The sequence below is a fragment of the Filicampus tigris genome, chromosome 22, assembly GCF_054856515.1.
Source record: "Filicampus tigris isolate MCC_2025a chromosome 22, RoL_Ftig_1.0, whole genome shotgun sequence".
Classification (NCBI taxonomy): domain Eukaryota; kingdom Metazoa; phylum Chordata; class Actinopteri; order Syngnathiformes; family Syngnathidae; genus Filicampus; species Filicampus tigris.
This window is the reverse complement of record NC_141238.1, coordinates 5,292,919-5,305,307: the sequence shown is the minus strand read 5'-3', so window position 1 is coordinate 5,305,307 and position 12,389 is coordinate 5,292,919. Positions and strand designations below refer to the sequence as shown.

The 12,389-nt window shown below is 49.4% G+C and overlaps 1 protein-coding gene across 1 annotated transcript in view; it reads left to right on the top strand.

The window, feature by feature from the left end:
* The window catches only part of atp2b1a (ATPase plasma membrane Ca2+ transporting 1a), a 72,955-nt gene that overhangs the window by 57,960 nt on the left and 2,606 nt on the right, over positions 1 to 12,389 (top strand). The window contains 20 exon segments of the mRNA XM_086022351.1: positions 2,085 to 2,282; positions 2,391 to 2,648; positions 2,742 to 2,867; positions 3,467 to 3,631; positions 3,741 to 3,779; positions 4,899 to 5,054; positions 5,383 to 5,597; positions 5,769 to 6,011; positions 6,155 to 6,396; positions 6,768 to 7,005; positions 7,865 to 8,014; positions 8,016 to 8,045; positions 8,136 to 8,221; positions 8,296 to 8,404; positions 8,478 to 8,669; positions 9,049 to 9,262; positions 9,334 to 9,545; positions 9,624 to 9,731; positions 10,276 to 10,464; positions 10,904 to 10,996. Coding sequence (XP_085878477.1) covers positions 2,085 to 2,282; positions 2,391 to 2,648; positions 2,742 to 2,867; positions 3,467 to 3,631; positions 3,741 to 3,779; positions 4,899 to 5,054; positions 5,383 to 5,597; positions 5,769 to 6,011; positions 6,155 to 6,396; positions 6,768 to 7,005; positions 7,865 to 8,014; positions 8,016 to 8,045; positions 8,136 to 8,221; positions 8,296 to 8,404; positions 8,478 to 8,669; positions 9,049 to 9,262; positions 9,334 to 9,545; positions 9,624 to 9,731; positions 10,276 to 10,464; positions 10,904 to 10,996 — 3,263 coding nt within the window.

The window sequence follows — 12,389 nt, the reverse complement described above, 5'->3', positions numbered from 1 at the left end:
GCTCCCTGACCCCCCCCCCCCCCCCCCCCCCCCCCCGGCGCGGGCTGTGTAAGCACCAAGAAGGCTTCCGTCGTTGGAATGCTGTTCACAAATCGGCCCCATTGTGTCAGATGTTGCTCCCTGCCACAGCGAAGCCTTTGCCGCAAAGCTGTGATTGGTCAGCACATTTGGACTCTTTGTGGGTCAGTGTGTTTAGCTGCATGATTAAAAAAAACCCTCCGTGGCGAGGCTAATGCAACAAGGATTCCTTCTCAAACCTCAGTTTTACTTAATTTTGTACACTTTTAAATATCGCCTTTTTTTCAGTTTTGGGGCCTGTCTACATTCACTAGTAGTTATTAGAGGAGCATGTATTTGCTCTGCTGTTGATCTTCAATCTGGAGTCAGTCAAAAAATGCCAAAGTGCAACCGTGTTTCATTGGCCAGTCCTCACCTTGATCCCCTCGCCAGCGGCGAGGATGAGTAGCGGGGTCAGCCGGGGACAAACGCTACAAACGAAACGGTTAATGATTAGCCGCTTGACCTGGACCCGCGGTCCGGGCGGCGAGGCCAGCCTATTTTCAGTTTCCGTCGGCGAGGATGAGGCGGCGACTGCTCTGTCACGCCGATTTATTGCGGCCAAGCGGCGAGGGGAAAATGCGGCATAAAATTGAACCGGGCCTGTAGCTGTCAGCGTCTTTTCATTAGTGGCTTAAAGAATCAAAGCAGACGGTATGAGGTGGCGAGGGAGCCGCGCCGGGCAATTATTGCCGGGTAAACCCCGCAGCTTGTCGGCCGTGCTGCCGGTGCTGGTGACTCACTGTTCCGGCTCCCTACCACTAACGGACCTTGAGGAAAGAATCTGGTTTGTTTTTATGTGTGGATGCTGTCCCGTAGTTGTCTACCACCTCAAATAATAGATGGATTTTATTCCTAAAAAGTATAGTTAAGGAGGACGTCAACTCAAACATTTCCTTTACAGGCCCCACTAATCTAAACATGGTATTATTCTGTTTCATATTGTGTTTATGGAATATGAACTTACTCATTCACCGCCAGACATTTTCAGACTCTCTTTTACCCTCAAGTTTGAAAACATTTGGAAAAAAATATTTAAATAAGTCCCTGGGATTGAATTGCCAGACTGCGAATAGACGCGTCAATCCGTCAATGGCAGTGAATGAGTCAAGCAGCAACATCCACCCGTTTTTGTCCATCTCGGGGGCGGCCATTTTGCCACTTGCCGTCGACTGAAAACGACACCACAGTGTCTCAGGTAACGACCAATCACGTCAACTGTGATCTCATTGACAGCAAGTGGCAAAATGGCCGCCCCCCGAGATGGACAAAAACGGGTAGATAAACACGGTATCAAACAGAACAACATGTTTCGACGTTGCACTTCACTTCTTTGCTAGCTGACTGAAATCAATAAAAACAACTCGTCAGAGTGGCGATCAGCGTATTGAAAAGGGTATTGATCCCAAGTCGACTATGTGAAGCACTACGCACTCCCAGTTGGGCGGAAGCGCTTTAAATATAGCGCTGTCTATTCCGAGACTGGACTTGTCTTCTCGTCTTAAAAATAGTTCAAACAAGAAGCCCGGCTTTTCCCGGCCCGCTCGTCTCCGTCCTCCGCGGCCTCGGTCCAGCCCGTCCGTAGCGGTTTCGCGCAGTCATCCACTCCTCAAAATTCCTCCTCCCTTCTCACACACTCAGCTCCATCCATTCCACCCCCACAAACACACGCACACACACACACACACACACGCAAGCCGTCTGCATGAATAGTTGAAAAACTGCGGTGCATCATCAACTGTGTGTAGGCCCCTTTTGAATATGTGCGGAGGCATGTGAATGGCCTGGGTGGGAGGAGGGGCGAGGGGGGGGGGTCACACGTTTGTTGTATTTGACGTCTATTCTCTTGCGTGTCCTTTCAGAGCGGCCGATGCCCCGCGCGGATAATACGTGTGACTTTTAGCCCGCATCCATCTGTTGCCAGACGAGGCGACTGACTTAATATTTCTGATAATTCCCCCCCCCCCACCCCTCAATAAAGATGAAGCATGACACATTCATTTGAAATCAGTCTCATCTCTCCCCAGGTCTAAGTGGGCAGCCGGCAGACATCGAGAAGCGGAAAACAGTGTTTGGGCAAAATTTGATACCGCCCAAAAAGCCCAAAACGTTCTTGCAATTAGTGTGGGAGGCGCTGCAGGATGTCACGTTGATTATCCTGGAAGTGGCAGCCATAGTTTCACTCGGCCTTTCTTTTTATAGACCGCAAGATGCCGAAAGAGAAGGTAGGTTGGCTACCGTCACGGCCTGTTTTGTCATCGTGAACGACAACATAAGTCTTATGTTTGCAATGTTTTTTTTTTTTTGTTGTTGTTGTTTTTTTCCTCACGCAGACTGCGGGAAGGCTGCCGGCGGCGCGGAGGACGAGCACGAGGCGGAGGCGGGCTGGATCGAGGGCGCCGCCATCCTGCTGTCGGTCATCTGCGTGGTGCTGGTGACGGCGTTCAACGACTGGAGCAAAGAGAAGCAGTTCCGCGGCCTCCAGAGCCGCATCGAGCAGGAGCAGAAGTTCACCGTGGTCCGCGGCGGGCAGGTCATCCAGATCCCCGTGGCGGAGATTGTCGTAGGCGATGTTGCGCAAATAAAATATGGTCAGACTCATTTCATTTGAGGACTTGCCTGGCTAAAACTTATGAGTTGCTCTCACCTTGTGTTTTTTCTTTTTTTTTGTGTGTGGTTTGCAGGGGACCTCTTGCCCGCCGATGGCCTCCTCATCCAAGGCAACGACCTGAAGATCGACGAGAGCTCGCTCACGGGGGAGTCGGACCATGTCAAGAAAACACAAGAAAAAGATGTAATGCTGTTATCAGGTAATCTATCTTGCAGGCATGTAACGATTAATCAAAAATCGATGCGCCCCGATTAATCGATTCGATTAATGGAAACATCGAGTTGATTACATTCATCTAGAAAATGATGTCTTGAAATGTTTTTTATTCCGGATGCATAGCGCATTTTGAATCTGTAGATGAAATGATGCGCTTGCGCCAAACATGATTGCGTATTGCGTTTGTGGATGGCTGCAGAACCACACTAGTGCACAGAGACAAGCCTGGTAGCAATTTTTAAACAATCAAATCTAAAATCGGGAACTGAAAATCAAATCGAATCGGGGCTTGAGTGAATCGTTACATCCCTACTATCTTGTGATACGATATTTTTTAATTTACTGTAGTGACTCAGCAGACAGTTACAATTGGGTTTGAAATCCTTTGACTTAAGTAAGCCATCCCTCTCCCGTATAAAAGAATATAGCATCGATTTTTCAAATGTAGCACTTTCCACAGGACCAGTGTGTCAAGTGTTCCGCTCGCTTGGCAAATAAATCTAGCGAGGCTTGTATTTTGGTCTGTAAATGATGGGAAACTGAAGTGGCGTCTTTGCTCCTCTGCCTCCTCACTCCCAACAGGCACCCACGTGATGGAGGGCTCGGGGAAAATGCTGGTCACGGCGGTGGGCGTCAACTCTCAAACTGGAATTATTTTCACGCTGCTCGGCGCGGCCGAGGACGACGACGACGAGGATGAAGACGAAAAGAAGAAGGAAAAAGAGGAGAAGAAGAAACAGAGGAAAAGTGTGTGCCCTCGCAGACTGGTTTATTTTCCCTTTGGGTCATTTCCATGCATGCCGCTGCTTTTGCATCCCGGTTCAGCCATATGTCCCCTCGGTGTTCTGTTTTGCAGACAAGAAGCAGGACGGCTCCATTGAAAATCGCAAAAAAGGTGAGTTGCAACACTGACAGGCCACCTGCTTTTTTTTTTTTTTTTTTTTTTTTTTTTTTTTTTTTTTTGTGTGTCGTGTGTTCCGACCTTGAAAGCACCGTAAGCTGATTTAGAATGTATTAGGCGGACATTTATTAGCATTCACCGATTCCCAAATAATACAATATGTGTCTCCCTCTGCTTTCCGAAACAAGCAGCAAAATTAAACCAAATGATTTTACTTAAAGCATCTGCCTGCTAATACCGGCTCAGTTGAACTCTCGGGATAAAGGTCGTGTTGTGTGCCGTTCATTTCCGAGGAGTTGATGTGGAATGCGGTGGAACGTGTGCGACGCTCGCCACAGCCTGTTAGCTCAAAGCGTAGGTGGTCCCATTAAAGTGTGTATAGTCGCCTCGCAAACGTAGCGCCCGCATTTATTAGCCGGCGTCCTGCCTCCTATTTAACGGCAGCATGTAATTGGCTGCCGTGCTTCTTTTTTTTTTTTTTCTTGCCAAGTGATTTTGCATTTCGCCGCGACCCCGTTTGACACCGCGCAAGCTGTGCTGGCATCCTCATTGTCCTGTCCTGTCCTGTCCTGTCTGCCCCTCGTTCCTCGCCTGGCACATTGTGCTTCGGGCAGCAGGTGCTACCGAATCCAGTTACAGCGATTAGTGATGAAGAGATTAAAGCCACGCAACAATTCCGGGGCCAGAACATCTGCTTTCCCTCCCTACCCACCTCCTCCTACCCTGACTCCCTCTTGCGGCCCCCCACCTTGCGACTCCCGTGGTGTAAGACCAGAACTAACGACAGTCCGGGGCAGCTGCTGTAACGGCAGTAGCCCAGTGACCACACCCCCTCCGAAGCCGTGTCGCGGGTGCGCGGCGTTTGATTAAGGCGTCCAAAGTTTGAGGGAAGAAAGATGTGACAATTGTCCCGGAGGGCTTCGGCAGCTGTATCCTCACAGCCCCGGCACGGCTAATGATTTCATTGTGGCTCCGCCGAGACGAGCCCTTATATTTTATCCGATATGGCACTCAGGGAGATGGCACTGCGAATATGGAGATGCGTTTAGTCGTACAAATGCAATCACTCACGCGTTTTTATTTCACGGCATCAAACGCCTTCTCGTGTTGCAGCGAAAGCGCAGGACGGCGCCGCCATGGAAATGCAGCCTCTGAACAGCGACGAGGGAGCTGACGCGGAGGAGAAGAAGAAAGCCAACCTGCCAAAGAAAGAGAAGTCTGTCCTGCAGGGCAAGCTGACCAAACTGGCTGTACAGATCGGCAAAGCTGGTGAGGGCCTTTAAAAAAGAAAAAAAATGTTTTAAATTCACTCTGGACCTTCCCCTTTTGGTAGCCCGGGGGCGTAACCGCTCTAGAGCGCCTTGTTGTCAGCCACGAGTGCATGCATGTCACGCAGTTTATTTTTTTAATTTTCTTTTTTTTTTTTTAATTCAGTTTTTCAAAAATGCACATCCTTCTCATGACATTTCAAAATAAAATCCTTTTGTTGATATCTTTATAAACAGTTTGACTGTTTGATTTTAGATTTATGCTGACTGAAATAAAGAATCAAGAGAAAAAAAAAGAAAGAAAAAAAAGTGTCTCCGCTTCCTCTCAGGATTGGTGATGTCGGCCATCACCGTGATCATCCTGGTGGTGCTCTTTGTGGTCGACACCTTTTGGATCCAAAACCTCCCTTGGGTCAAGGCCTGCACCCCCATCTACATTCAGTTCTTTGTCAAATTCTTCATCATCGGCGTCACCGTGCTGGTGGTGGCCGTCCCCGAAGGCCTCCCGCTCGCCGTCACCATCTCCCTGGCGTACTCTGTCAAGGTAAAATCCCTTAACCTTGTCTGCCGCGTGCCCTTTCGCCACCGGCTTACGCTTTAGCCTATTAAACGTTGCACTCCCGGGGTGTTAAGACATGCTAAGCGATACCTCGAAACCAAGCTATGATCCCACTCGGTGTCAGTCTGCAGCTGTTGACTGTCGTCCTGTTGACAGAAAATGATGAAAGACAACAACCTGGTGCGTCACCTGGATGCCTGCGAGACAATGGGCAACGCCACGGCCATCTGCTCGGACAAGACGGGGACGCTCACCATGAACCGCATGACGGTGGTGCAGGCCTACGTGGCCGAGAAACACTACAAGAAGGTGCCGGAGCCGGAGAACATCCCGGCTTCCATTTTAGATTTTCTGATTCTGGGGATAGCTGTCAACTGCGCCTACACCACCAAGATCATGGTATGAAAAAGTACTGCTTGCTATTAATAATCGTGTTTTGTAAATGCAGTGGCGCCTTAGCTAAAAGTTTTTAAAAAAAAAACACTGCGGTCAGTTTGGCTTGGACAGCTCGCTCACTGTCTTCACGCCTCCTTCCTCGGCAGCCTCCTGAGAAAGAAGGCGGCCTGCCCCGGCAAGTGGGCAACAAGACCGAATGTGCCTTGCTGGGATTTTCCACCGACCTCAAGCGCGACTACCAGACCATTCGCAACGAGATCCCCGAGGAGAAGCTGCACAAGGTGTACACCTTCAACTCGGTGCGCAAGTCCATGAGCACGGTGCTGAAGATGGCCGACGGCAGCTACCGGATGTTCAGCAAGGGCGCCTCGGAAATCCTCCTCAAAAAGTACGAGCGCTCGTTTGCTTTTTTAGTCCGGAGGTCCCGGCTTGCTCGAGGTGCCCGTGAGGGATCGACAAAACGTCTTAAAGCAGCGAAGAAGTTCAAGCGCGTCGCGGCCGAGCCCCTTACTTTGCGACTTATAAACAGGCGCTGAGAAAACGAGCTGGTAACAACTCCGTAAGCCTCTTAACCAAGCGGGCTTCTTTTGAACCCACAGAGGGCTTAGTGTGACGTCACCCTGGTGCGGCTCTGCATTCAAATGCTTTTTTTTTTTTTTTTTTTCCCCCCCGCCTCTATCTACCGCTCACTATTATGTTTCGCATTTCCGAGGCCCGTTTCCAGTTGTCTTATCGCCGTGTTGCCCCCGCCTCCCCCAGGTGCTATAAAATCCTGACGGCGTCCGGCGAGTCCAAGGTGTTTCGCCCGCGAGACCGCGACGACATGGTGAAGAAAGTGATCGAGCCGATGGCGTCCGAAGGCCTGAGGACCATCTGCCTGGCGTACCGGGATTTCGCCGTGAAGGACGGCGAGCCCGACTGGGACAACGAGAACGACATCCTCACCGGGCTCACTTGCATCTGTGTGGTGGGCATCGAAGACCCCGTGAGGCCTGAGGTAATTTTTGGGGGGGGGGGGGCGGGTGGGTTGACTCGCAGAGTTGAGTCGAGTAGCCAAAAATTGTACTCTCTTACTTTAGTATAATATGACTCAAGTAGGTTAATACTTGAGTAACATTAATAAGTACTCAGTGAAAAAAATGCATTTTGAAAAAAAAATAAGAGCAAGAATTTCGAATCGAAATAAAATCTAACAATGTTCAACTTTAGATTAAATAAAATCACAAGTCTTGAATTAGCTTTCTTTGTTTACACGGGTGAAAAAGCCCAGTAGGCTCTCAAGGCAGAGATTACGTTGAAAAATCACTGCGTGTTTTGTAGGAGTCGTTGTAGGCTCAAATGTGGATATTTTTAGGCAAATGCGGTATGATGTTGCCGGTCTTTTTTTTGTAGTCCGGAAGGTCAAAATAGATTTGATGTGACTCATTTTGAAAAACGTTGCTTGTGTTGGGCCGCAGAGACTTGGCGTGTGGTCATGTGACTGCCTGCCTTTTTGATTGGTGAAACGGAGTCACATAAGGTACAAGTCTCTCCGGCGAAACAAAACAAATAGATGGTGCAATCCATCCAATAAAAATATTCAACTAAAATAAAAAGTATGTTGCATTATGATCAAACTTTTTTTTTTTTTTTTTTTTTTGGCATTCTTAAAAATATTCAACTAAAATAAAAAGTATGTTGCATTATGATGTAACTTTTTTTTTTGGCATTCTTAAAAATATTCAACTAAAGTAAAAAGTATGTTGCATTATGATCTAACTTTTTTTTTTTTTTTGGGCATTCTTAAAAATATTCAAGTAAAATAAAAAGTATGTTGCATTATGATCTAACTTTTTTTTTTTTTTTTTTCCCCCCAGGTCCCGGACGCCATTCGTAAGTGCCAGCGCGCCGGCATCACGGTGCGGATGGTGACGGGCGACAACATCAACACTGCGCGCGCCATCGCCAGCAAATGCGGCATCCTGCAGCCCGGAGACGATTTCCTTTGCTTGGAGGGCAAAGAGTTCAAACCGACGGATACGCAACGAAAAGGGAGAGGTGGGCGGGCTCCGCAACGCAGCTCACATCCCTCAGGCGCTTCCAGGAATACTTTTGGGTGATTCATTTGGATTCTTGTTGTATTTCTAGATCGAGCAAGAGCGCATTGACAAGATCTGGCCCAAACTACGAGTGCTGGCTCGTTCTTCCCCGACTGACAAGCACACTTTAGTCAAGGTAAGTTCGTTTTGTCGGACACAAAGACGGGGCGGTGTTGCTTTTGCGTTCAGCTCCCGTCTTTTCCCGCTTTAGGTATTATTGACAGCACCGTGTGCGAGCAGAGGCAAGTCGTGGCCGTCACAGGGGACGGCACCAACGACGGTCCCGCCTTGAAGAAAGCCGACGTCGGCTTCGCCATGGTGAGTCAACGCATCACGTGAAAGTATCCGCGCTAGGCGGCGTATGCGACATCACCGATGACCTTTCCCGCAGGGTATCGCCGGCACCGACGTGGCCAAGGAAGCGTCCGACATAATCCTGACCGACGACAACTTCTCCAGCATCGTCAAGGCCGTCATGTGGGGACGCAACGTGTACGACAGCATTTCCAAGTTCCTGCAATTTCAGCTGACTGTCAATGTGGTGGCCGTCATCGTGGCGTTCACGGGCGCCTGCATCACACAGGTTAGCCGTACTCAGTGAACTAGTATTTGCCCCGATCACATTTTTTTTTTTTGCACCCGAATAGGGTCGAGTCACTTGATTTTGAACATTTGAACTCTTGACTATGGAGCTCAGCGAGCTTGTGGTCTGTGTGGCTTTGCGGACTGTTTTGGAGCATTTTTTTTTTTTATAAAAAAAAAAATATATATATATAAACAACATGCTAACTATAATAGCCTTGTTACAGACTGCTGCTTAAAAATAGCGTTGTTGAAAAAAGCAGTTTTTTTTCTCCCCCTCTCGATATGATCATATACTACTAGATACTAGACCACGCCCATTTAATGCACCAGTATGTACAGTAAAGGCACTTTATTAAACCAGCACGCTTTCTTTCCAGGACTCTCCACTGAAGGCGGTGCAGATGTTATGGGTCAACCTCATCATGGACACCTTTGCCTCGCTGGCGCTGGCCACGGAGCCGCCCACCGAAGCCCTGCTGCTCAGGAAGCCGTACGGCCGCAACAAGCCTCTCATCTCGCGCACCATGATGAAGAACATACTGGGCCAGGGCGTCTACCAGCTGGTCATCATCTTCACGCTGCTCTTCGCCGGTAAGGGAAGATTTGAGTTTTGCGCCGGATCGCTCCGTGCCGACACTGACGTTGCTGCGTCAACGCCGCAGGAGAGACGATGTTCGACATCGACAGCGGCAGGAAGGCGCCCCTGCGCGCGCCGCCCTCGGAGCACTACACCATCGTCTTCAACACCTTCGTCCTGATGCAGCTGTTCAACGAGATCAACGCCCGCAAGATCCACGGCGAACGCAACGTCTTCGACGGCATCTTCAACAACCTCATCTTCTGCAGCATCGTCTTCGGTACCTTCGTCATCCAGGTACGGCCGGATTCTCGACGGCTGCGCACAATTTCAAAAGCGTTTTCACCTCTGATGGCCTCCTTCTCGTCCTTCCAGATCGTCATCGTGCAGTTTGGAGGGAAGCCGTTCAGCTGTGTGGCTCTCACCATCGACCAGTGGCTCTGGTGCACTTTCCTGGGCTTTGGCTCGCTGCTGTGGGGGCAGGTAAGAATTTGACTTGCGACTCAACACTGCCCCTCTGTGGTGAGATGAGAGTAGTGCAGAAAGCAGTTCCCTTTGTATGCAGACATGTAATTTGAGCATTTATACTAGTGCAATGAGTTGTCACTGTATTGGATTTATCATAGTTTTGAATTTTTCATTATAGTTAGTTTTTATTTCATTTGGACTTTTGTTTTTTAAATTTTTGAATTTTAAATTTGAGGAGGTTTGCTAGAACTGCTCTACATACTGTATGTCTACGAGTGAGTTATTTTTTTTCTGCTGTCTTCCACTATCGTCAACTAGATCAGAGTTTTACCTCACTAGTAAAGCAGAAATGTCAGACACTAGTGGAAGGCAGTGGGGGGGTCACAAGTATGACAGTGGGCTTCTACTAGTGCACTGAATTTTCTTCTTAGTGAGGACAAACAGAGTTCTAGTACATGGACAATTTAGTGCTCGAATAGGATATCAAAATAATAAATATGACAGGTGGCTTGCCATAAATGGTCGTTTAATCCGGCATCTGGTCGTCGCGCCCCCCCAGGTCATCTCGTCGATCCCCACGAGCCGCTTAAAGTTCCTGAAAACGGCGGGCCACGGCACCCAGAAGGAGGAGATCCCCGACGAGGAGCTGGAGGAGCTGGACGACATGGACGAGATCGACCACGCCGAGCGGGAGCTCCGTCGCGGCCAGATCCTCTGGTTCCGCGGCCTCAACCGCATCCAGACTCAGGTGATGAAACAAAGGCTGCGGGGAGGGCACGGCGCCGGGGGGGGCGGTGGGCGGTATCCCGCCCACCCGACGCCGCTCACAAGGGAATCCAAAAGCCATAATAAATCCTTTTAACTCTCCGTTGCTGTTGCAGCAGGTACAGTGAACCGCCTGCTATTCACCGGGATAGAAAGGTTCACTGGACTGCTTTTGTGAAAGGCGATGCGGGAGGAAAGCAGCTGATTGGTCAAAGAATTAGGATCAGCTAATCAGTGCCTTTTTTAAAACCCAAACGACTCCCCCTCTGTTTTTTCCCCCCCTCTCTTTTAACAAGTCAACTCCCCAAGCGCTATCCCACTTTGGTTCCTTCCGTGCGTACGATGATTGCTCTTATTTCACCTCTTTCTCTCTCTTTTGTTCTTGTGGGCTTTCTGCTGTCACGCTGTGTGGTTCTTTGCAGATGGATGTAGTGAGTGCGTTCCAGAGCGGAACTTCCTTTCAGGGGGCTCTGAGGCGGCAGGCCTCCAACTCCAGCCAGCAGCAGCAGCACGATGTAACCAATGTTTCTAGCCCTACACATGTAGCCTTTACCTCCACCTCCTCCGCTACTACTTCTCCTTCTACTACCACCACCACCAACAACAACAACGCCACCAACTCCGCTTCCGCCGCCGTGGGGTGTGAGTGCGTGTTCTCCTCTCGTGCATGAGACGTGTTCTCTTCTAACCTCCTCCTTGGCTCTCTCGCTCTCTTGTCTTCTTATTGACTCCCCCGCCCAAAAAAAAAAACAAAAACAAAAAAAAAGGCACCCACATCTCTCATCAAGCTTGGATGCCACATGATGCCGTTTCTATCTATGTACCATGTGACCAGGTGGCTTCTGGCGTGGAGCTGTGTTTTCTTTCTCTGTGTCATCACGTTGTCGGCTTCTGCTTGGAATGTTGTCGTTTTTGTTTTTTGGACTGTGATGAATAACGAGGGAAATGTGGAATTGTGTTGCATTTTCTCAGCGCCCTCTTCTGGATTGAGCGGGCGGCGTCTGCCTCAAGTCAGTCCGTGTCGCAGCGCTCTAGTCCCTCGCTGGGTAAATGTTTTGAGTATACGCCCATGGACACGCGCTTAAAGAACGCGGCGGCGGGGACGAGCCGGATCGGGATGAATGTCAACTGTCAGCTTTTTTTTTTTTTTTTTTCCTCCCCGACAGGTGGAAGAGTGCTCAATAACTTTTCATTCCAGGTGCTTTCAAAAGGTGCAAGGTGGTCTTCCGTATGACAAGCAGTCGTGTGTCGGTCCGCATCCCACTCTGACCCGCCGCGTGTTCTTCTTTAGATTCTGTGAAATGTCTCATGGGCTATACTCAAAAGGTTTACTGCCATTAGAGCACAAGGTAGCACAAGCTCTGCATGTGCCAGTTTTTTTTTTGTCTAATGACCAACCCGCTTGTGGACGTGCTTGGCTGCAGCAGCTCCCCCTGCCCCCTCATTTCTTCCCCCCCCCCCCCCCCCCCCCCCCCCAAAAAAACGCTTACGACTGACCATCTGTCTCAAGTCACGATCCGTTCGCTCTGCTGTCTTCTCGCCTTCCTCTCTTTCTACTTTTTCATCTTCTGTCTTCTCTCCTTCCTGTCTGCTCTGCTCACTTTTCTTTTCTTTCTCCTCTAAGCATGTCCAACACCTTTTGGGCCTTTGATTCTTTCGATTCTTTTTTTTTTTTTTTTGCATTTTGATGAATAATCAGAAGCGGGCCTCTCCAGAGCGTTTGGCGACGTACTCGCACGCACTCGTTTGGGTTTGCCGCTCGCTCACGTTGCGCACCGACTCACCGCCCAAAAGCACTCCCGACACACGGCCGCCAAGCTGGCCTCAGCAAAGCCTCCATTTTGAGCTTGGGCTGAGATTCAAGGAGCGGAAAGCGTGCGATTTTCAATTGGAACCTTGCTGGAGGCC